Here is a 24527-nt window from a genome sequence, read left to right as displayed (position 1 = left end):
GAAACACAAACAGGAGAACAGAGTGGGACAATTTGTGGGGCAGCAAGCAACACGGGTGATGTTTGGTCACACGATCATGCAGTAGATACAATGTGAGGGTGAGGAGCATGCATGGCATTTACAAACACACTGCACACACAGTAAATCTGCATTAATATCTAAAAGGCTCAGTTGACTTCATGTTCAGTTCAAGTTCACGTTAAAAAGTTTCTAAATTTGTCACAGAATAGAAAGAGAAATCGATCACCAGTCTCACAGTTTCTATCCAAACATGAACTGAACTGAGAGTAAACTGAGCCTGACTCATCCTGAATGAAAATGTGCAGCCGGATGTGTGACATGGACGTGAATGACTTGTAAACATGAGGAGACTCTAATGTGAGGGGGGGGTTCAGGTTGAGGATTGTAGGGTGTAAATGGGTTCGTTAAACATAAACCTGGTGGCAGAACGACACTGAAGCCATGAAACAAATCCAGTATTGGAGATTTGAAGTGAAATCCCATTACCTGGAACTCTTCTGACAGCTTGGTTAGAGAGAGGCCAAAGGTAAGTGACTAAACTTGGACTCAAATTGGACTGAATTCCAGAGACTTCTTTTACAGCAGTTTTGTCCTCCAACAGCTTTGTTGGAGAGAAGCCAGGTTTCTTAACACACCATGCATATATTACAAACTCACATACTGCATCTAAAGCCCACCCAGTGCTGTCTCCCCCTCTCTAATCTATGAAAACAAAACATAACCTGTAATAAAACCTGACAATGACCAGATATTTCTATCTTACCTCAAATTTCTACCTGATTTATGACCTTAGTTTAACTCATGGTACATGGGCAGCATGTTGAGTCAGTGTCAACTGTTGCCAATGCAAACGGCGTCCTGCAACAATGAGGCTGTAACAGATTGGGTGATGGCCAGAGAAGCTAGTGGTCTTTTCAGAACCTGGATTTGTCTCTAGCCTTCTGCTGCTAAAACCACAAACACAGCATCACACAAACGGGGAGGGGAGTCTGTGTGTGTGAGTGTGTGTTGTCAGTATAAATCATGTTCTTAAATATTTGAATGTACATGTCTGTCTTAAAATCTCTTTAAAGTGTGTATCATTTTCAACAAGTATGTGATGGCAGTTTGGGACCACAGGCATTATTTTTTTTCTCTTTAACTTTCTATGTCTTTACAACAAAAACGTGTCAAATGTCCCAAACTACTCTTGCTTGATGTGTTGAAAATAACACAACCTTGCTGTGTATGTGTGTGTGTGTGTGAGCCTGTTATAGACTTACATCCATCAGAGCGGCGTTGATGTAGTTGCTGCTTTCTCCGTCTATTGTGATGAGGAAGGGAAGGCATCTGTCAGGAGGAAGGCCATCCATAAAGCGGTTCTTATCTTGGTTTCTAGGCAACAATGCGATGCTGCAGTCCTCAGGCTGAGGCTGAGGAGTCACCGAGTTTAATGTCTGGACAAAAGAGGGAGATTTATATTGTGTGAGTTACGGTTTCTGAAGTTAGTCCCACTGTGACAGGAATAACTTTTTTGTTCATATTAATTCACAAATCGTCAAATGTTGCAAGAAATAGAGAATAGCAAAGAAAGAGGACAACTGTCTGTAGATAATGTAGACCAAATGTAACCAGAAACCTTGTTCACAAGAAAAAAAACAAAGAAAGCATCTTTAGGTTTAGCTAGTTGTGAATTGTTTCTGACAGTTACTTCTAGAGACAAGTTCAGCAATAAAGTCCAATTTTCAGGTTGAGAATTTGAGATAGACCAGGGGCCTCGTTTATAAAATGGACTTATCATCCATTTCTGATCTTAAGTATGACTTCAACAGAGAACCACGTATAGGTAGTCATTTATAAAAGATATGTAGCGGTAAGACACTTGAAAGGATGTTTGTGGCTTTTTTTTGTCAATCCAATATTAAGTCCACAGAAAAACAAATCTGGTCTGGCTTCAGACTCCTCTACCACTGCTGTGATCGTCTGCCTAAAAGTTTGATTGATTCCTGAAATGCCTTGATCACAGGTGTGTCAGTTTCAAATCTGATTCTTAGAACTGGCTTAAACAACGTTTCTTATGCTCAGCATCTTTATGAATTAAACTGAAGCACACACTTGACGTTCAAGTATAAATCCAAGAACATTTTTATAAACAAGGCCCCAGGATTTGATTCAGATACTGATAAATTTAGCAAAATGTGGCTAGATCTACATCTTGGATGCAGTAGGATCCCTCAGAAGCTCAAAAACTTTGCCAAGAACTTTGTCGAAGATATCATTTGCAAAATAATGAGCATATGGATGAACAGCAGAGAAAGGGATCATGCTGCAGGAGTGGTGTTTGTATTGACATTCTGATATTTGATTTGAGCTGTAAAAACTCAGCTTCTAAATGCACTGTAACCGACTGCAGCCTCTGCTCTTTTTTACTTTTTTACAGTTGAAGTACAGATGACAGTCATGTTTACCTGGAACTCATCCTTCAGATGTGACGAGTTGGTCTGCGAGTCGATGCGGATCAGCTCATAAAAAGCAGCTTTGAACTCGCACACTGGTATGGCTGTTTCTCCACATAGACAAGCCTCTAGAATGGCATCATGGATGAATATGTACTGCTCCTGGAGACGAATAATTCAACACATTCATATCATCGCAAAAGCACACATCTTTCACTTTTATATAAAACCACTGACTAAAAGTACAACACACACAGTTTGTAACATAGATAACACAAACAGCTGTGAGCATGCGGACGGACAGCGTGAGCGAGAGGTGACTGATGGGAAATGGAGATATGAGTGAGACGAGATGACGACTGTCGAGTTTTTGGTTCACTTCACCTCGGGAACTCGGTATTTCTGAATCTTTGGATCAAGCAAATGAACAGACAGAGAGTGAACTGAAGGCTGCTGTGGGGAATGAATCAGAAGTTTGTCTTCCAGTTTAAGTTGTTGCTGAGGACCAAAAACCATTCTGTGGAAGCAAATGCCGTTCCAAATAAAGAATAAAAACTGAACAAACAGCACCAAACAAATACAGCAGGTATTTAGTTCTCCTTTGGGTGTTTCTGCTTGGATGTCTCTGAATGTTAAAAATGCATATTTATTCTGTACAATAGTAGTGGGTCCCTCAAATTCAGAATGACCTGCTGCAGGGGATCGGGGAAACTAATACATCTTGTTCTTGTTATATATTCTTATTCTTAATTCAGTATGTTTACTGGGGACCTCCAGTGGGGGATGGAGGTACTTCATTCATGAACATACAAATTGTAATTCTTCATCCCACCACGGGATGGTGGCAAAGTCAGATATTAAGTGGCTTTAAATAAATAACGTGATGACTTTCACCTTTGTGACCCAGAAATACTTATCATTTACTGTGTAAATGAAATGAGATGACATGTTTATGGGTGGACGGCAGATAGATGTAGTCACTTCAGCCGCACCATGCTGAAGGCTCATTCTGCTGGTGAGGTTTTACTGAGCAGATTCTAAGATGAGGATGCAGATGGAGGATGGGTAATGCAGTCACCTCAGTCTGTACCATGTTGATCCTTCTGGAGCGAAGAGCCTTCACACAGTTGTAGATGTCGACCACTCCTTCTCTCTCCGCCATGTCCAACATGATGTCGATGACTATGAAACAGCCTGTACGACCCGCTCCAGCACTGCAGACAGAAACACAGACAGTGAGAAATCAATCTTTATGTCTATAATTGATTGCGGATATTAAAGTATATATATAAGTATATTATATATGTGGTAGACTAAACAAGTATATAAGGATTTGATTGTATTTATACCTGCAGTGGACCACAATGGGCCCAGCAGAGGGTGGATTGGAGATTTTCACTCTGCGGATGAAGGAGAGTAGGCCTGTGGCGTGATACGGGACTCCGTGATCAGGCCAGCCCGTGAAGTGGAACTGCTTGACTTCCCTCACCTCGTTGAAACCACGCTGAGTATAGACAAAAGGGATTTTTAGGTTACATTACATGGTACCTGTATGGTTTATATTTCATAACGTGGCTGAATATAAATTAAAATGATTAACCATTAATAATCAGAAAGAATCTGCAACTAGACAAGCTCAACCGTATTTTGTCTTTAGTTTAATTATGTACAACAATTTCAAAGTTTTTATAGTCATAGTAACTTTTTTTAAATATATATTTTATAAATGATGAGGAAACATTAAACGTGACACAGTGACGTTACCATGATGGGAGCTAAATAACATCACTCACCCTTTCCAGTGTGAATGTGCGAACCACATATTCAGCCAAAGGTTCAACCTCCACAAACGTCACCTTGAAGTCTCCGTACACCTCGGCATCATCGGGCCAATACTTATAGCACTTAACCTGTTTAGATAGAAGAGCAGCATCTGATGTTCAAACATGTTCAAAGGCCTGGGTCAAGTGGCAGATATGGGTCTTGTGTACTACAAAACAATGTAAAATAAAGCCCTTAAAATGGCCGACTTCACCAAAGAATCAACAGTACAACAACAGAGATGGGACCGATTCATTTTCCTTTCCATTTTATTTGCTCATCGCTACAAATTCATCACATCAACACTGCCAAACACTAAAACACTTGAAGAATATATTTCTGGCAGTAATCCCAAAAATTCCTAATAACGCTGATGATTTCTGAATTGTAACTATGAAATGGAAGTAAAAGAGCAACATACCCTCCCGACCTCCACCAGATTGGTTACCATGACGATGCAGGCTGACTGTTCTTGCCACACCATCCTCCAGAAGTCGTACACCGTCTCATGAACAGGACCTGCACAAAAACACACTTAGTACTTTGCATTTAATCTACTTAATAAACAATTACTCTGAGTAGCATTTGAGAACAAAACTTTGTACCTTTACTTAAATATTAGCTACATACCAGTAGTTTTTATGTGATTCAGTAATATTTCCATAACATATCTGTACTTTTTCCAACACTGATACTTTACACTGTATGAACTCTACAACATTTGCGAGGAAAACAGTGTGAAAGTATCTTACCTTGAGTAGCAATGTAGTGACTCGGTCTCTGGTAGCCCTGAAAACACAACACACAACATAATCAACTCAATAAAATGCATAAAAACTGTTTGATCACATTGTGAAGTTGTGGCATTGTGGAGCACTGCCATGAAGTTTGACAATCTAATTGTAACTTTTGGGCCACATGTGGATTTGCACTGAATACTATTTGTATTAAAATTTGTATATAAGTTTGTCATCGCATAAAGGTATTCTCGCACCTGAAATTTCAAAAATCAAAACTAAACTTCAGAAAGATGCTGCAAGTAAGGCCTTGCTTTCAGGCACAAACAAGCTACAACAACCACTGATTAGGATTTCAAAAATCAGGTATTAAGCATAAGGAAACGTACAGCACATAGTTGGATGTAAGGTGGTGGAAGGGCAAGATGGAGTGAAATCTTTCATGCAGCAGAGACCCCAGCAACTCAAAATGTGCAGAACGTGTGTAAATGGGTGAATAAAGGTGTAGAGGTTGAGGGGCATGAATGGAAGAATACACAGTGATACTTACATCCCTGTACAGCCAAATCTACAGCCCAAGCCACAGGCAGAAAGAACGGGTGGAAGAAAGAAAGAAAGAAAGAAAGGTAAGAAAGAAAGAAAGAAAGAAAGAATGAACGAAAGGAAGAAAGAAAAGAAAGAAAGAAAGGAAGAAAGGAAGAAAGAAAGAAAGCACAACAATGTCAGTGAGTGTCAATCAGAGAAAAGAAAAGTTGCATTGACATAATGGGAGTTTGAACAAGACATGCAGAAAATAAAACATGATCTAAGACTTAGACTGAAGAGAGAGGGCACTTCCTGATGTCTCCAAGATAATCTGGCTACACCAGGGAGTGTCCACTCTATTCATTCTAATTCTAGTTCAATGTGAGTGGTAGCATGCATGTGACAGTTTTAATGGCAGCTAATGGTAATAGAAAAGATAATGCTATTAGCAGTATGAGCATTTTACATGCAGTTTATTGTTGTGAAGGTGACAGCAGAGTGGAGGCGGAGATGGAAAAACAGATGGATGATAGATGTGTGGTTAGATGGAGCAAACGGATGGATAAATAACTGAAATACAAGAGATGGAAGATGGCAAATGAACAGTGTATGCATAGAACTGATAAAGAGATTTCTTGACCCCTTGAAAAGAGGAATGGACTGGAGGGTACAGGCAGTGACTAATTCACTTTCTTGGCTAGAGTTAGACATCTGTCCAGTAACACAAGGCTAGCACCAGCAGTTAGGTTAGCTTAGCTTAGCATAAGGACTAAAAATAAGACAAAAAAGCTAGCCTTCCTCCGTCCAAAGGTACCAAATCTGTCTAAAAGCACAAAAAGAAAGGAAATATCAAAATGTCAACATATCTAATTAAAACTGAGTCATGGCATTAAGATATAACATCTATCTTTGAACAGGTTTTTGCATTAAGACTGAGTCAATCCTGCTAAATCCAAATGATGACAAAAGAATCTACGGTATTTAAAGGAGACTTTTTATGCTTTTAATAGCTTTTCCGTTTCCTCCAGAGTTTTAATTATCTTCTTGTGCATGTAAAATATCTTAAAAGTTAAAAAGGTCAAAGGGCTTAAAGATACAGGAGCTAAAACTGGACTCCATGAGAAAACTGACTGATGACTCTGAAAATGAGCATTATCTGTCTACTTTAATGGATCTCACATAGTTACTTTAAAACTGGCTGCATCAGATGATGTATTCAGAATGGGTGCACACATGAAGACACAGATAGAAGAACAGCACTGGTGAAAAGACACATGTACCGTATGCATGATGGGTTTTTCGGGGTGGCTGGATGCTTAAAAATGACATAATGGATGACTGGTAGACGCAATAAAGGTATAGAGGCCTGACATACGAGCGAGGGAGTGTGGTTTCGTTGGTTTCGTTGGGAGCCAATAGTAGCATTCGATGCGTTTCCACTTACATCGATGTAGTTGGCGTTGATGTAGTCGGAGGAGGGGTCGTCTTCTATGGGCTGGAGGATAACCCTTGAGTGATCATCTAGAAAATTACACCAAATGACAGTGTTGGAGAGAGCAACAGAGAGAGATAGAAACAGAGAGAAAGAGAAAACAGACAGACAATATTTGTTCAAGGGCAGAAAATTAGTTTATGCATTTTGTGTGATGGATCTTCACTGTCACCCAAATCTGGTCACCCATATAGTCCTGATAAAGCAGATTAAATGCCCTTTTGGCTGTTAAACTATTAATAAATAATACCTGCATGTTTTTGAAGGGTTTTTGTTAATATAACAGACAAAAGGCTAGGTTCAAGCCAGGTATTCAGGAGATTTAAATGTGTAAAGAATGTATCTCGACTGAAAAACAGACACTACATTCAGGGAAAGAGATGTGTAAATGTATCTAAGTCTCTGTAGACTTAGACTTTCTGCTCTATTGTCAATGGTAGTTATTTCTTTTACACTTTTTACTAGGCATGTGATGATATAAAAAAAGTCAAAATAATTGTGATTCACAATATAAACTTGATAATGATCCATATAGGTTTAAAACAGAATCCACAGCCCAATACTGGCCTATTGATATAGAATCACTTTACTTTACTGTATATTTTGTCTTGAGAAACACAATGGACACACATCTTATTTTAATGAAGATCCTTTCTGGTGAACAACAATGAAATAATCTCAAATAACAGAATCATAAATCAAAAGGTATCAGGCATAAATAAAGACTAAATATGTGAAAAAAAATCAAACACTTAGATCATTATTTCTTACATGTGATTTATGTATGTCTTAAAATTAGGCTCTATTTGTTATTATCCCAATAATAGAAAACACTAAACATTCCACAACAGTTACACACTTATATAGTGTGCATTTTGATCATTAACTTTTATTTTATTCATTAGTAGACTTTATCTATATTTAAACTGACCTGTCCTACACCAATCAAATGGCATGATCTAATCCAAAAATCACCACCATCACTTATCCTGTATGCTGTATTAAATATAAGGCAGGAGTACAGAACAGATCACAGTCCTTTAAATGTAGCTTCTCTTGGCGTTGTTGTGCCCTGTGACCAGTTGATTAGTTTATTGACAAACAAAAGCATACGGTCTAAACCATAATCTATAGTATAGATTATGGTTTAGACCGTATTATTTTGCCATGCAACAACATGGTCATGTTCCAACATTTTTAAGCAGGTATGCTACTAAGACTCTTTTCTGTGATGATTTGAGTTGATTTTACTCTGAGAACACATCAACTACTCAGTGAAGTGATTGTGCAGTTATTGCCAATCAAACCTTGAAGTCTCTCATAAAGTCTCACAAGAGCCAAATCAGTACACATCCCTAAAAATACATATAAGTTGTATGTATTTGTTCTGTATTTTCTTCCTCCTGTAAAGCAGGTTGTAACTTCTGATTTGGACATACGTAAATTAAATGTGCTTTCTTACATGCTATAATGTTTCCATAGCGGTTCTTGGTGCGGTTCTGCTCCTTCTTGGCAACATCCCAGGAGGCCGACTGGCCCTCGAAGAAGCTCTGTATCACCAACAACAGACGAAACAATAAGAAGAAAATTACACTTCGTGGGTCCTAAACGATCAAATTCCAGCTGGATGACTCGGGGCAGAAAAAGTGTCTTCATTTCATGAATACATGAGCGGTGACTCGGCTTGGATACAAAAGTGTGCATCATAAAAAAGTTTTGTGGTTCTTTCACTTTTTAGCCAATAAAGCAGGAAATACTTTAAAATTAAGAGGCAATTCAGCCATTCTAGTGATTTTATCATTTTAATGTAAAGCCCTAACATTGATTTTTTTATAATATGCTGTGTTGTTTTCTATATCACATCATCATGGTGGGTTCTTCCATTAGTGGTAATAAAAGTATTGCTACTATTATTCTTACTTCGTACTCCTCCTTGAAGCCGTAGCTGTCCGATGTTTTCATCAGGTTGATGTGCTGCAGGAGGTCGGCCACTCTGATGGCGGGGTGGAGCTGTCCCGTCTGATACGGAGACTCAGTTCCTTCACAGTGATACCGAGGAACATCCAGAAGTCTGCTGTTCTCTGCTGCAGAGGCACTGTGGTTCTCATCTGCACGAGGAGGAAGTAACTCATCACTTTAACCGGTAATTAACCACAGTTTGCTCTGTGATTACAACAGCATTTCATACTGTCATACTGAGGAAATAAAATTATGTTTTTTTTTCAGATTTAAGGAATGAATCATGTTGTAAAAACATTTCCAAAGGTTTGTGAGATAAGGTGGGTTAGATAAAATCAAGCACATTCACTGAATACAGGCTTGAAAATAATGTATTTAACCCTTTTTGACAAACTGCATTGCGAAATTAGGAAGGAGATCTTTTAGATTTTCTGCACCTGCTGCATGGAACAATTTACAGACGATTTAACAGTCCAGGTTGTTTGTGTGTGAATGTTTTATCTCTTTATTTTAAAGTCTCCCTAATTCATGTTGCTTTCCAGTTATTTTCAGTGCTGTAACTCTGTGTGGCTGCAGGATCTTTGTTGCACAAGTGATCACTGATCTCAATGTCACTAACCTGGTTAAATATAAACAATAATAAAAAAAAATCACCCCATGAGTCATATTGTTCTCTCTTTGTATGTTCTGTCCACACTCACCTGTGATTGGAACTACATGTCAAAGCAGCGTTAAAAGGAAAGAGCAAAGAGGTTTAGTCAGACTGCAGGAGAGGAGGATTTGTTAGGAAGACTCTAAACATGATCTACATAGACCTACATATATGATGATACAAATAAACAGAAGATGATCTCACAAAACGATGGAGCATTCTGAACACCTGTATCTACAATATATCATCCATCTGTTGCGTCAATTTGAGGAAAAAGAACTATATATTTAAAACACAGATGAGCAATTATCTGCTATACGGTGCAGACAGCCTGTGATTATAGCTTCTATAACGTAATTAAAAAGCTTTCATTTGCAGGTAATCATGGGGTCAAACTGTTGCGGATCTTCCAGGTGAATGTGTTGGTGCGGTGGTTTATAATGTGAGCTGGCAGGAGTAATGCACAGACTGACAGGCTGTATAATGGAGAAGCCCGGTGTTGTAGCCCAACCGACTGATTTCATCCCCACCACTGTTTATTAACTGACACTGTTTATTTCATCCGGCCGATGCGTCTCTCTGCTCTGAGGACATGTTAGCTCATTACTGACTGTTAAAGGTTTGTTAAGCCCTCGTCAGGCCAATTAACAGCAAACTTGACCCGACAGTGCCTCTTAAATCGCTACTTCCTGCTACTTCTTCCCACTCTGTGATGTGATTGGCCAAGACAGATTGTAACTGCAGCCTTCACTCCAAATTAGAGGCAATGGAACAGTTAATTAACACAGTTTGGTGGCGTTGTGGATTGAGGAACCCTTAAGGGTATGTTGGAGCTCTACATCATGCGGCAGCGTCAAACTAAAGATAAACAGTGCGGTTCAACACGCGAGCTGGAGTAGCTTCCAACTTGGCAAAAACTGCAGCTTTTACAGTTCAGACTGGGGCATCAGCAACAAAACAAGGCTTGGGGCCGACACAGATGGTAGATGGATCCAATGCACAGAAAACTTCCATAGGACTACAGGCACTGAGCTGTTCACTGTCACTCGATGTCACAGATTTAATCGGCAGTCATTTTTGCAGTGGCAATGTGACAAATCGTCTTCCTGCTTTTATGCATCAGTTGCTGTTGTTTTTGGGACAGGAAATGGCATGCCTTAAAACAACTAAAAACTGTGGAATTAATGAGGTCTCTAAGGGAGAATGATGGCAATTACTGTGAATATCAATAACTCCCAGCAGGGAACAGAAAATGTGGCTGGGATTGGGAGTGATTGAACCCGAGGAAAACATAGTATGACAGATGAAGGGCTTGGCTGCTGGAGTTTTTAATACCGGCCGTGTTTTACACAAAGAGTTGGCACAAGGTGGCAGAGAAAAACACATCTTTAGATTGCCTCTGAACCAAATCCAGACTTTCATTTTGTACTTTTGTTGTATTTCTCTGTAAATATATCCATTTCAGTGGTTTGGTTTTCACTGCTTGTTGAATTGATAGGTCCCCATCTCTGATAATGCTAGAGACTTTTATGAAACATCTAGCACTTCTAAAATGCAGAAAAGAGGCAACCCTTGGTACCAAAACTTCCATCAACCCACTGAAGTCAAAGTCCATCACACTGCAGGATACAATGGGAACGCCTGACACAAAATGGGGACCTACTTAATGACGCACAGGGATAACAGAGACAGGGTTGCAAACACAAGGGCTTTGGGATGATGATAGGTGATCATTAAAGGGAGCTGGTGGTGAATGGGACATATCCAACCATGCCATAATTCTCACCTAGCACAGCAGTAGGAACCAGAGGATCGTTGGGCACTGCAGGGAGGAAACGGTGAGGATATTCTCTGAATTTCATTGTTAATCAAACAAATATGACGAGCTGACCGTCATAAGTGAGCATTCGGTAAACGTAAACTGTAAAGCTGTACAGGCTGAATCACTGCTCATGGTGTTCATTTCTGCTGCTAGGCAAAAACATCAAGTAGTAACTGTTTTGATCACTGATTCTCATTTCAGTCATTATCCAGGCGAAATTACCCAAAATAATGTAGATCCTGGTTCTAGTATGTGAGAGTCGCTACATGTCTCTCTTTTACATCATTGTAAACAAAACATCTTTGGCTTTAACATTGTTAATATAACCTAAAAAAGACGTGTGGACTCTGTGATGGACATTTTTCAATAAGGCTTCATGAGTCATTTAAATATTATTGACATCACAACATGGCAAAACAGCATTATAATGATGTCCTGTAGTGCACTGGCATCAAATCGTGTTCTCCAGGAGTAGGACAGCATGTTTGCTGTTTGCTACAGACTCCAACACGTGTCACATTATCATGAAATTAACTGCTCAGTAAAAATGAAAATTCCCAGTCATCGTAATTGCAATTGAAACAATCACCATATGATTTTTTATCATACTGTGCAGCTCTATTATTCAATATTTTCAGACATTTTAGAACCCAAGAAGAATTCTAGAGCTCAAAAAAATATGAACTACTTGCAGCCTGAGCTGTTACCTGGCTGTTAGTAAGAATAGCCTGGGAAAGTAGAATAGTTAAAAAAATACAGAAGGGAAGAAAGATGAAAATACGTAAAGAAGTTTAGATGAGTTTTGTGCTTTGATGGTTGATACTACTGTTTCTGGTTAAAAATGACAATAATAATAATCTTGTTTCTGAACCTACATCTGTTGTTGTAGTTGTGAGAGTCCATGAATGTCACAGCCATGGGATCTTCTCCATGCAGAGTGCTCTGGTCTGCATAGCTGCGATCCATGGCATTCACCATGTGAGTCATTTCCTGCCGAGTCGTTCCGATGGCGTCTTTGCGTTTTTTAGCCAGTTTCCTGTTGGAGGCAGAGACAGACGCAGTCAGCCATCTTTCAAACAATTACATAAACATCAGCAAACCTGCAGACCATCGCCATGTGAGTACTGCCGTCAATTGTTCATGGTAGCTCTTTTTTTGTGTGGAAATAATGGCATGGCTGGGGGCTGCAGGCTGCTGATTCAAGATGCAAGGAAGAGAAAAGGAGAAAGAGAAAGGAATGAGGAGAGAACAGGCAAGGGAGGCAGAGGAAAGGCTTGTTTGTAAATGGCAGCATATAACAGGCTCATCTAGAGGAGCGGAGGGTAAATAGCATCTAATACACACCAGGGAAAATGACCTATGACCTATAAGAAGCAAAGGGAAACCTGTTATGAACCTCAGCACCAGAGATGAGCAGTCAGATGAAAGTGTTTTAAAATTTCTACTTATGGTCCTCATTGTTTTCGTAATTTCCTCAGCTTGATTATTAGCAGAAAGTAGGCCTTAAATAAAACAACAAAACATTTGGTTTTCATCCGACAGCAAAGGAAAAGTCCCATTAAGACCACAGTACAAGGAAAAAAAAGGTCATGTAAAGTACCACAGTTATCATCACAGAGTATTAGTTGTGTGACTTGAGATCATTCCATAAGATTATGAGAGAGCTGTACTGTTTTTCTATTATAGGGATACTCGATTTTTTTGACTTAAATGTTCTATTTTTCTTCACAGGCTGTCCTCATAATGTGGAATTAACTGATCAACTGAAACCTTTCTGCATCATTCAACCTGGTGCCCGGTGAAGAAAAATAATATTTGAATTCTAAAGATCCAGGTATCTTTTTCAAGTGTAACTCCCTCCGTGTCTGTTAAATCCCAGGAGAAAGACGTGTAGAGGGCTTAATACTTCGAGCATGACAGAGCATGCAGGAACATTTTTGCACCAAGAGCCATAGATGTGCATCAGTTAGGTCAACATCTGTACGGGTCAACAGACATTTTACTATATTCATTTTTTCAATTAGTTGGTTCTTCAATTGTAAAGCAGTTTAAAATCCAACATAAAAGGTTTGATGAAGATATTTTGATTGTTGCTTAACTGATACAAATGGGCTCTGACTTCTTCCCAGTAAACAGACAGAAAGCATGCTGTGTTTATTCATTTTACCTCTTGACCCCAAAAAACTCCACCTCTAAGACCACATACAAACATAATACACACACTTACACACTCAGTAAGAAAACTGATTTAACTGCTGAACGCCTAAAGTTGTTTGTGTAAGTGTATTACTGAAAACATGGACAGGAGGGAAGGCCAAACATATATATCATAAACCACCATGTACTGTGTACTTGTACTGTGTATGCTGTACACTGAAAAGAGAAGGAAAAAGAGAAAAGAGGTGGGTAGCTGTGACCGAACTGGAGTAAATCTGTATTTCATTTAAGATGTGAGTTGTAAACTTAAATTGTGAATTGATTTTTAGTGAAATATGTGTTCATAAAATGTCCTGTAATATCTAGGGAACACACCGGATCGTTAAAATGGTCATTGTATATCAAGACATCCTACAAAAACATGTCAATGTCCTTTCCTTCAAAAAGGTCATCTTTGTAAGAGTGGTTTCAAATATGTTATGAAAAAGATTAGATTGCCTGTAGGAGGACAAAAGGAGCAATTTTCAGAAAAGAGTTTTTTTCTGATAAATGTACTTGAATCGGCAGTAAATCAATTCAGCATTTCACCTGAACTTCTTGGAAAACTTCCTGACAAACAGAGAATGGTGGTGACCTTGTGGGTGTCAGTACGTCAGTATTTAACATGCTGGTAATGAGACTCAACAATCAACTATCTTTCTGGTGTGTTTGTGAACAGTTCGGACAAATCCTACTGATTCTACCTTTAAGTTGATAGTCTTTGACTTATTTCAATATGACGTGAAGTTCATTTGGCTTTGTACAGAACTGGCCAGTAGAAATCAGTACTTCTACATTAACCGCTGTCTATTTTTTACACAAGTACCTGTATTTCTACTTGAGTTAAGAATTTACTTTTGCCACCTCTGCCAAATGATGCACTAAATAATCCCCACCTCTTTTTAAAGGAGGCAATTAGGGATCCATTTTGGTCACAGCCAGTGAGAGACAGAGTACAGACAGGATTACCCACAACATGAGAAAAAACACCAAGTACTACCAAAAAGTCTAAGCCACGTTCTCCAAACAGGAACATGTTTCAGGACGGGAACCAGGAGAGAGACACTGAGCATGTGCAGCAGAGTTACCGTGATACCTGTGACTTGATGGGCGGATGGATGATCACATGACTACATGCACACAAAGAGCTACAAGTCACAAGTGCAGCATTCTTTTTTCAAATAACACGCTTAGGCCTGTGTCGTCCCACTTTGGCCTGCTTTGGTTCTGGTTTATGGCCAACTTTGGCCTTTGTAAGCCTGCTTCAGAGCAACTTTGGAGCATGTAGAGGACACCAGGGCTGAGGTCAATACACTGTCAGTTCAGTCACTTTAGAGAAGCGGACGATTAGTTTATTTGTTTTATTGTTATTTTTAGACAGACAACCATCAACATTCTCTCGTTATTAACATTTTTTCAGTTTCCAAGCATTTAAAAATGTTCGTCTAAATGGCTGAAGAGAAGGAATTCACTGAAGTCCTGACCTGACTGACATGAGAGTGAATTGACCCCCACCCTGGCAAGGCGTCAATGAGGATGGCTTTGGCTGGTTGGTTCAGAGCTGAAAATGTGTTCTGTCTTGAAAAAAGTATACTGCATCTTTAAAAATAACAACAACTAGCCACTAAGAGTTCGCCCATTAAGATAACAGCAGCTGGGTGAGCTGATTGTTGATTGGTTTGTTTACTTACAGGTAATAAGAGTATGAATAGTAGGTCCTCCTGGGGTTGTGAGCCAATCAGAAAGCAAAGAATGAGACACAAGGGTCATGAATATGCAAATTAGGACAATACTGTCCTGTCCCAACCAGCAACAACAGAAACAGAAGAAAACACCTTTTGACTGCTACAACTTGAGGGTCATGCAAGGGTTATTATAATGGCTATGGGCCCTATTTCTTTAAAAATAATACCTCAAGCTGTGTTCTAAAGAAACAAGCTAAGGGGGCTTGCAAATCCAGTGCTAAAATAACAACAAACTATCAACATGCAGTCCATCTCTTCTCTACTTCAGGATGTGTCTTTAAAAGATTCATGCATTATTTTAAAGCTGCATTTACTTTAACTGGACGGCCCTGATATAAATCTCCAGCCCTAATCAGCCTTATTACTCCTTATCATTTATTGTAAACAATTAATCTAAACTTACAAAAAAAAAGCTATCTGATCTGTGACACCACGCAGCTCGCTTTCCTGCAAAGCAAGCATGATGTCATTGCTGCGATGTCATCATGTCCCACCATTTTAAAGATGCAGTATTGTTCAAAGTTGTAAAGGTTCAATGACAATGAAGATTGATCTCCCCAGAAACCTTTGTGGAAAAGCTACCAAATGCTGCTGATGGCATTAAAATTCATGTATGACAAGCCTTTCCAAGTCAGTTGTCACAGTTTTCTAACAAATCAATCTAAAAATGTCAGAGTGAACATTTAGTTTCACAGCTCAACACAAATGATGTCTTAGCTCCAGACAAACACACAATATGACTGAAACCTAGTTTTAAGGACTCACTTTACGCTTTATAATTACCATCATTAATAACTGGTACATTCAAAGTTGATGAAAATTTAGTTAACAGCTGTTTTACTGTTAACAAACACTGTATTTCTTTAAGAACCATTTATCAAAACATGTTTATAAAGCATCCAACTGTTTGTTAAGAGTATGCTAACAATCAACTCAAGTTTAATTAACTATAAATTCACCATTTATTGATTATGGTTAAGATAAAGTGTTGGCATTTTGATATCTAGTGCAGAGATTTGCAACCAAACACATTTTTCAAGCATTTCAATCACATACTGGACAAACTGCATTAGTTGAAAAATAAGTTTATCTACTTAACTACTTTAAGTAGTACTTATATAATGTAATTAAATAGAAAGTTTATATATGCTCAAAATACATAAAGTTAATGTTTATGGGACATTTCTTTTGAGTAATGTCTCACATGTTCTCATCATCAACCTAAAAACATGACCAAAAACAAAAACACCAAGTATGTATATATTTACATATGTACATATTTAAACATAATACTTAAAAATTTCCATTTCCAGCAATTATTGAAACAGCTGTTCATACTGGTGAAACACATTTTAATATAACATAAATATAATATTTAGACAGCTTTGTGATCTGCCGATTAATTTCGAGTGGAGCCAGGAGTTCATCTTCCTGGCTCTGTGTGCACAGTCGCAAACAGCTGCCTCCTAATAAAACATTACCTACAAGTAATTTTCTATAATCAAAAGGTCTAAATTTCTTAAGGGACCGTGATGATGTTCGGTAAAGCATGTTACAGTTATCAGGCCACTGAGAGCGAACCAAAGATCAAACACTGTCAAGCTTCTGGCTGATAGTGAGCATGTTTCAAACACTGCTCGGTTACAGTTTCTACAATAAAGAGAATATTTCTACCCTTGATTTTCAGCTCAGGTCCTTTGGTTATCATTTACAATTACACTTTGACACCAAAGCACGAATGTTGAATCACATGAATTCATTCAGAGAATTAGAACAAAAATATGGAGGTTAGAGGCTGCGAGAGCAAAGCCTTCCGATGATATGAGTTTATTACTGACTATAATCTAATTGTTTTTGATTTGCTGAGCGAGATCATGATTGGTTGTAATTGAGAGACTGCCTGCTCGCTCTCTAAAGCCTCTGGCAAGATGTAACACTTTAATGTTCAGAGGAGTTCCTGAAAGAGACATTTTCATCAGTGGATGATAATTAATCCTACATTTCTTGTTATTTCTTGAAGATACATGGGGTCAATGACCAAACCGAGTTTGAGTTTGGTTGAGGAGTGATATGAAGCACTGAATATGCAAATTAAATGTCTAATTATTCCATATTTAACGAGGCACTTAGGTTCTCTGAACACCAGATTTTAATTGAAAGGTCACAGGAGGAACGACATGTTTAGTAATAGTTAATTATCACACACAGACACTCGTGTACATCATGACTTATAAATGGCCGCGCACACATTTGCACACACACACATCCTGAAAAGTACAAATGCAGAATTTATCCTCATGTAACCTCACATTACTTAGATAAACCCTGATGAATGGAATTTTGAGTTGGGGGAGTTACATTTCAATCATGAAGATGGCTCTCCTTCAGCTTAATAAATGTCTGATGTGATCATATTACATCATATAATTAAACTTTTTTATTTGGTGGCTTTTGTCTGATTCAAGTCATTCAAATAGATGTTCCATCTATAACGATTAATATTTGTTTTGATTTTTATTCATGTCTAAAGCATTTCTAAGTCTTAAAAAAGCACTTTGAATTTCATTGTGTCAGAGGTACATAACAAATAAACTTGCCTTGCCTTCTATGATGCTTTGAGGTGAGTCTTAGCTGGAAAAAATAAAGCTATTCCGTGTATAACCTTTGTATTTCAGTGTTTGGGGATGTTTGTGTACTACTATCTAGTACTGAAATGATACAGCATTCTAACAACTGGAGTGTTTTTTGAGTAATGTCCTGTAACTGTATGTATATTTCTATGTAGTACACTGAGAGCAACATAAACTGGAGTCATGTTTCTTCTTAAAGTCTGATTCTGTAAAAACTGCATCTGCATCCTCATGTTGCAGCTGTGGTGAACCTCCACATGGTGGAGCCCTGCACCAAACTAACACATCACAGGCCAAAACAGCTCAAGTGACACCAAGACCAACTGTGACTCCTTGCAGTGCTCTCCTAAAAGTGAAAGATGAGATATATACACTTTCAATGCAAACTCTTTTAAGAGTGTATTCTAGTACACAAAGTTATACTAACCAAGAAATATATGCTCTCTAAATCATTTCAGTATGAATCCAAATGAAAAAATGTTTTATTAGTCTAGAGTCTGTGATCACACATCTAGCATAACTTCCGCCGACCACCCTTCACTCTCCATTTTCCTACAGTTTGCTTTTCTCAGTAATCTTTTATATATAGTGTGTCATCTTTGTGCCCCTTTATCTCTTCGATACCACATTCTAGGTTTAGATATTATGTTATACATTCTATTGTTACATCAGAACTGCTTAATATACAAAGACACAAAAGTAGCACACACAAAGCATGCAGTCATAGCGGCCTGATAAATTGGTGAAACTGCAATTAGTGTACTATACTTGAAGACTTGTATGTGTGCTAACTTTGGACCTCTGTGTATTCAGCAGTCAGAAAATATAAGTTCAGTTTAGCCAAACAAAATCAAACACTGTAAAGGCATATCTCACAACATTTTTATATCTTCTTCTTTCACTGTATTTCTCTTTCTCACTCTCATTCTCAGTTGAGTCTGATGCTCTGAGTGCTTGTTTTGTCTGGTTTGATTCAACAGCTGTACTGTACAAGACAAAAGCAAAACACGGCATCAGATCTTTCTTGGACTAAATCACACAACTGTGAGACAGGACTTTCTAATTTTAGAAATTCCACATTGTCACATGGATTTTGGAAAAAAAAAACAAGCCGTCAGCTATTTATGACAACAGAACAAACTCCTGTAAATTATCAAGCTGGTTCTTAAGGGAGATCAACGTTTTATGGTGGATGGATGGAAGATGGTGTTACTATAGCAAATACTGGACTGACACACGACAGGAGAATGAGTTCAGGTGCACATTTGTGTATGTGTGTAGTGCTGTTGTTCATATTTGCACTCTTTATGAAACTCTTCCACCGAAGCGGTTTCAGTGGCAGTGGTTAGTGGCTGTCACTCACCTCTTCTTGACCAATAGGATGGCTACCAGCACCAGCAGTATGAAGACAAGGACACCGGCACTGATCCCAGCGATCTTCACCACCCGATCAGTCTGTTTAGCGGGATCAGGGATGACTTCAGGCTCCTCTGTAGCACCTACAGCATAATGACAGTGAAACATCATCAATATCAGTTTAAACTGCTGTAACACTCGACTGATTCTTCCATAATACTAGGAATTTAAAAAAATAATCAAAATCATGAGACACTTCAGCAGCACAATTTGAACATTTGAGGGGAAAACATCTCGAAATGCTGCACAAGTGGTTGAAAAGTAGATGTTTTATTTCACACTTTCACATAGTTTTGTGTTTCATGAGTGCGCTTACAGAGTTAATGTTTGCTCGACAGCAGAAGTGAAAAAAAGATTTTTTCACACGGCAACCTTTGAGATATCACTCACTAAAGTACTAAAAGCTTTTCTGAGGTCCAGACTGCTTCTTGTACTGTTATTATTGTGGCCACTGCTATTGGAAAGCAACCAAGTTTTTTAAAAGCTGCCATCTGGGGAATACAACATGTACAAAATGTCCAGTTTTCTAGTAGGTTTCTTTTTATTTGACAAGCTTATATAGCTTATGCTGCATTCACATGCTCCTTGAATGGTCCATTTCCATGTCCAGAGTTGGGAAGTCATTCTTCCAAACTTTAATGTGTTTTATAACTGATCAGTGTGTTTAAACAAACAGCTGTTTACAGCATTTGAGTATAAGGAGGAGCAACGGAAACAATACAGTGACTTTACAAGACATGACTTTGGTAAGAGTTTCTTGCCAGCAACCCAATTTCTACTTTCACGTGCCAGCATAATATGAAGTCAACTCAATAACAACTCTTGCTGTCTTACAACTGTAGTGTTCTTACAACTGGAGAAGGCTTTCACATGAAATGCAGTCTGATAAAAACGACTGTCCACAATCAAAACAAATCATTCGATGTCATGATTGACATTTGCTGATAAAAATCTATCTGCATGAATTAAGGAGATCAAGCATTTGCAGTTGGCTTTAAAAGCGTTATCATCTGGGTTTTATCCCTCAGCTGAGAGCATTTTTATTTTTTTGTCAAAGAGCTGCATGATATCATACAAAGAAAAGTTTAGTAAGTAATGCGCCTAACCACCCAGATCTCTGGGGTGGCGACCCATCAGTCAGCTAAGCTTACCAGGAACCATGAATCTTCCGCAGCTCCCTTGCACTGAGTGTAAGCCTATTTTACAGATAATAGACACTTGGCAATATTCCGAACTATTTACACAACTCTGCATCACATAAGGTTGGCAAACTATGCCACCCAGCAGCCTCAGGAATTGTGTTTGCCTTCTCTCCAGATGTCTTTACAAAATGCCCTCACATCAGAAAAGTGGTGTCTGTGATAAGGAAACAAATCCTCATGAACCATTTTTAAAAACAAATGTTTAATCACTCCTGTGCTAAAGTTCAGGTAAATATCAAGACTCTAAATATTCCCTATAAAGTAAAAGTCTAGACAACTGCCAACACAAATGCCATGGTAACTGTCGGTCATGATGAAAATATAGCCAGGAGTTTTGTTTGAGGAGTTTAGTCGGCTCGCAGATTGAGATATTGAGATTAACAGTAAATTCTTGATTAATATTGATGGCAATCAAGATGATGAATTTAAGAGGCTGCTTCTACACACAGCAGTCGCTTTGCCAAAACAGCTCGTATCTGAACTATCTAGAAGTTGTGTTTTGTACAGATATTTGGACATAAAGCAGAAAAAACTTTAGAGACACCACAAGAAAGAAACAAGACAGAAATTACAGACTAGAAGAGTCTACACTTATGCTAGCTAAAAGTCAATAAAACATTGTGCAAATTCCATTCTGACCTGATGGTGGTGCTAGATCACAAGTAAGGGGACTACCGAAGTCAATATTTCATCTTGAATTGAGCATTAATGTCTGTAACAAATTCTACGCCAATCCGTATCGAAATCCCCTAAGAAAGCTTTCACTGTTGGTGAGCAGGAGAGTTTAATAGAACGGTTTTGTGGTGACTATTGAAGTCTGGCTTCAAAAACACATTTGTTCTTTGACTTTTGGATACAGCAACTCAGGCTTTCAAACAGGGCCGTGCTCCTGTATTTTAACGCTGGTCGTAATGGTGGTACTTGGAGAGGCTAATATTTTCTGAGGTGGTACATGGTGGGAGAAGTTTGAGAGTTTGAAACATAGTGCTAGATAAAAAGCCAGGGGGATCACCGAAGGCTTTAAAATTCACCCTCTGTGAAACATGAATAGCTGTTTAAACCTTCATGGTAACACATCCAGCACTTGTGATGATATAAAATGGACCAGCTGACACTGGCACGGCAGTAACGGAGCATCAGTGGGAGCTGAAAATGTTTATCCCTGCAATTTACTATCTTGTGGAGCTGGGTCAATTGTAGTAAAAACACTACAGATTTCAGCTTCTGATTCACTTTGTTGAATCACCTGCTGGTAAATGTAATGAACCAGTGAACCCTCCGCACACTCACTACTCCTACTCCAGCTCCCAGCTGCAACCACACCAGAGAAAACATAAAAGATGAAAAGATACTGACTATATATACACAAATAAAATGAAATGCTCAATTGACCGTGTCTCTTTGTATTTCAGGTTATCCTCGGCTTCATGCTCTCATTGGGAAATGCTTGTGAAATGCAATTTGACTGTAGCCGTCCAATGTTTCTGCACCACTGTCACCCTATATTACTTGTACTCAGACTCATTTCTGCTCCTGATGACTTCAGAGAATTGAATGAACTCCCTGATTTCATCTGTTTGGGAATATAATTCACAAATGATGTTTCAGGCACGGTGCGCGCTGCAGTGGTGGCTCGACCCTGTTGCTCATGGACGGAAAAGTCAACAGAAAGAGAGTGAGCATCTGTTTTCATGCTCCTAAGCTTAGCGATCTGATCCCATAATGCCAGAATAGTTCGGACTGCAACGTAAGAACATTATGATGCATTATGATAATCCAAATAATCCAACACAAAGACATATGCGCAAAACTCAACATAATGCAATACATCTATCAAACAATAATCCACTTCTAATGCTAAATATCAACAAGATCAACGTAATCTCCCTCTCTCTCTTTAGCTCTCTCAATATTTTTTGACCTTAACATTTTATTTTGTTATACAACGTTTCTGCCACTGAGATCTTTAAAATGCCCCCTGACCAGCCCCATGTCATTATGTAACAGTATTTCAGTAAAACACAGGACTCAGATGGGTGGTTGAAGCATGAGCAGTGATGTGCTCGCTGATATGCTGCTTTGAAAGAAAAACCTTTGGTATTCTGTATTTTCCTTATTTTCAGAACAATCTCAACAATACCTCTCTAAACTCCGTCCGACTTCCTTTCTTTTCTGTGGCATTTATTCCCTAAACCCTGAGACATGGAATGGTGTGTTCCATTGGCAAGTGGCAATGTTGAGTTAGTATTTCCGAATTCCAATGTCTAAAGTGCGTTTACTCAGGAAAACATGGACACTCGCTGCAAACAGGTGTCTGAATGGCAAATCTGCAAACTTTACAAGCAACTACAGCCGCTGAATTAACAGTTGAGGGCACTTCAAAAAAGTGATGAAGAGGTAAAAAGTTATTGTTAACCACGTTGGCCATACTGCTGTGATGTAATCTGTGCTTATGTCGGTGAACTCGCGCTACATGGGCTTTCCGACATGGAATTCCAACTTGGATGGCGTTCCATTGCACCTTTCCGCACCAGAGGTACTTTTTTTCCCTGAGACACAAAAACAGTGGAACGTGGCATTCATTTCTGAACACTTGTGTTTAATGTGCACGTTCATATATGGATGATGATCAATAATACCTGTAAGTTTATTTTAAAAAGATAAAAAGTTTGTTCACGTTAAATACTGACCTTGGGCTGTTCTAGTGCTGTTAAAACGATGCTAGGTCCAATCTTTATTAGTGACCAGTGTATTTTGTGTTGTTTCTGTTGTTGTGTTTCTGTTGCTTTGTTTTACTGAGCAAAATAAAACAAATAAATACAATTGTTTTATGTTACACAAGGGTGGCGCCATGACTCCAAATCATTTTGCATTTATGACTTTATAAAACATTACCTCATGATTTTCTGGCTAATGGCTCAAATTCACAACACACGTATTGTTTCTTTAATGACTATCAAACCACAAATCGATGGGCAAAGGGCATCAAAGCCACACTGTCAAACAACATCTCAACAGGGTTCTGAGTCTGACCTCATAATGTCGGCAGTAGCTCTTAATGTCTGTAAAAAATTATCCAGGTCAGTAAGTACACTCACGCTCACAACTTACCCACACAGCAAGCCGCAAACACACAAAACACCCTGAGGCAGCAGTGACAATACACAATACCCCAGATGACCTAATAGGACCACCATCACTTAATCCTCCCTTCCGTATTCACGGTTGAGCGCACATGCAGAGGGACGGACAGAAGAGAGGGGAAGGGACGGTCATCTGACCTCGCCGTCCATTAGTGTGTTTTCCTGCTTTATTAAAAAAAAAAAAAAAAAAAAGGAATAGCCTAAAATAAGTCTTTCAGGTTCAGTCAGACCTCCTCAGGCTACAGAGACGGGGTGTCATCTCTTTTAACCACCTGTTCTAGTTACTGCAAGCACCAGCAGTTTTTGAAATATGATGACACTGGAAACACAGCAACTTCCCACATTTTCCCTCATTTTGGAGGGGAAACATGACACCGTACAGGCACTGGAGGGACTGCACCACACCTTTGATCTATCCCATGGGATCAGTTTCCTATGAGACCACTGGCTTACATGTCTTGGTCACATTAAACTCTGTTATCTCAGGAAAAAATAGGTTAACGCTTATCAGCAGGAGGGCTTTGTTTTATCAGGAAGCGGACTGATATATCTCAATTTAAAAGACTATGACACATTTTCCAAGACTTTGTGTATTTATCGCCTGAGCTAGTTTACTATGGCGGTCCCTAGACAGGTTGTAAAAATTCACAACTCAATCAGCCTTAATGATTAATTATACAATCACTCTGTGGCTGATTGTGCTAAAAATTATGTCACTATTACTGAGTAGT

At 38.8% G+C, this 24527-nt stretch overlaps 1 protein-coding gene across 18 annotated transcripts in view; it reads right to left on the bottom strand.

Annotated features, from left to right (window-relative positions):
* Positions 1-24527, bottom strand: part of ptprk (protein tyrosine phosphatase receptor type K) — a 117739-nt gene that overhangs the window by 6552 nt on the left and 86660 nt on the right. For 2 of the 18 annotated variants that reach the window (XM_037086215.1, XM_037086221.1), the window contains 17 exons: positions 19399-19534; positions 15352-15381; positions 12340-12500; positions 11429-11464; positions 9692-9703; positions 8952-9139; positions 8494-8593; positions 6915-7060; positions 5565-5582; positions 5030-5066; positions 4699-4796; positions 4250-4366; positions 3806-3960; positions 3535-3670; positions 2469-2618; positions 1284-1457; positions 508-525 (listed from right to left, as the gene is read on the bottom strand). In XM_037086215.1, coding sequence (XP_036942110.1) covers positions 508-525; positions 1284-1457; positions 2469-2618; positions 3535-3670; positions 3806-3960; positions 4250-4366; positions 4699-4796; positions 5030-5066; positions 5565-5582; positions 6915-7060; positions 8494-8593; positions 8952-9139; positions 9692-9703; positions 11429-11464; positions 12340-12500; positions 15352-15381; positions 19399-19534 — 1712 coding nt within the window. The remainder of the gene's footprint in view (positions 1-507; positions 526-1283; positions 1458-2468; positions 2619-3534; positions 3671-3805; positions 3961-4249; positions 4367-4698; positions 4797-5029; positions 5067-5564; positions 5583-6914; positions 7061-8493; positions 8594-8951; positions 9140-9691; positions 9704-11428; positions 11465-12339; positions 12501-15351; positions 15382-19398; positions 19535-24527) is intronic. The other 16 variants (XM_037086218.1, XM_037086224.1, XM_037086216.1 and 13 more) reach the window with 16 other exon arrangements.

This window comes from Acanthopagrus latus, chromosome 22 (genome assembly GCF_904848185.1).
Source record: "Acanthopagrus latus isolate v.2019 chromosome 22, fAcaLat1.1, whole genome shotgun sequence".
Lineage (NCBI taxonomy): Eukaryota > Metazoa > Chordata > Actinopteri > Spariformes > Sparidae > Acanthopagrus > Acanthopagrus latus.
The sequence above is the reverse complement of the archived record's forward strand: the minus strand, read 5'-3'. Positions and strand labels throughout refer to the sequence as shown.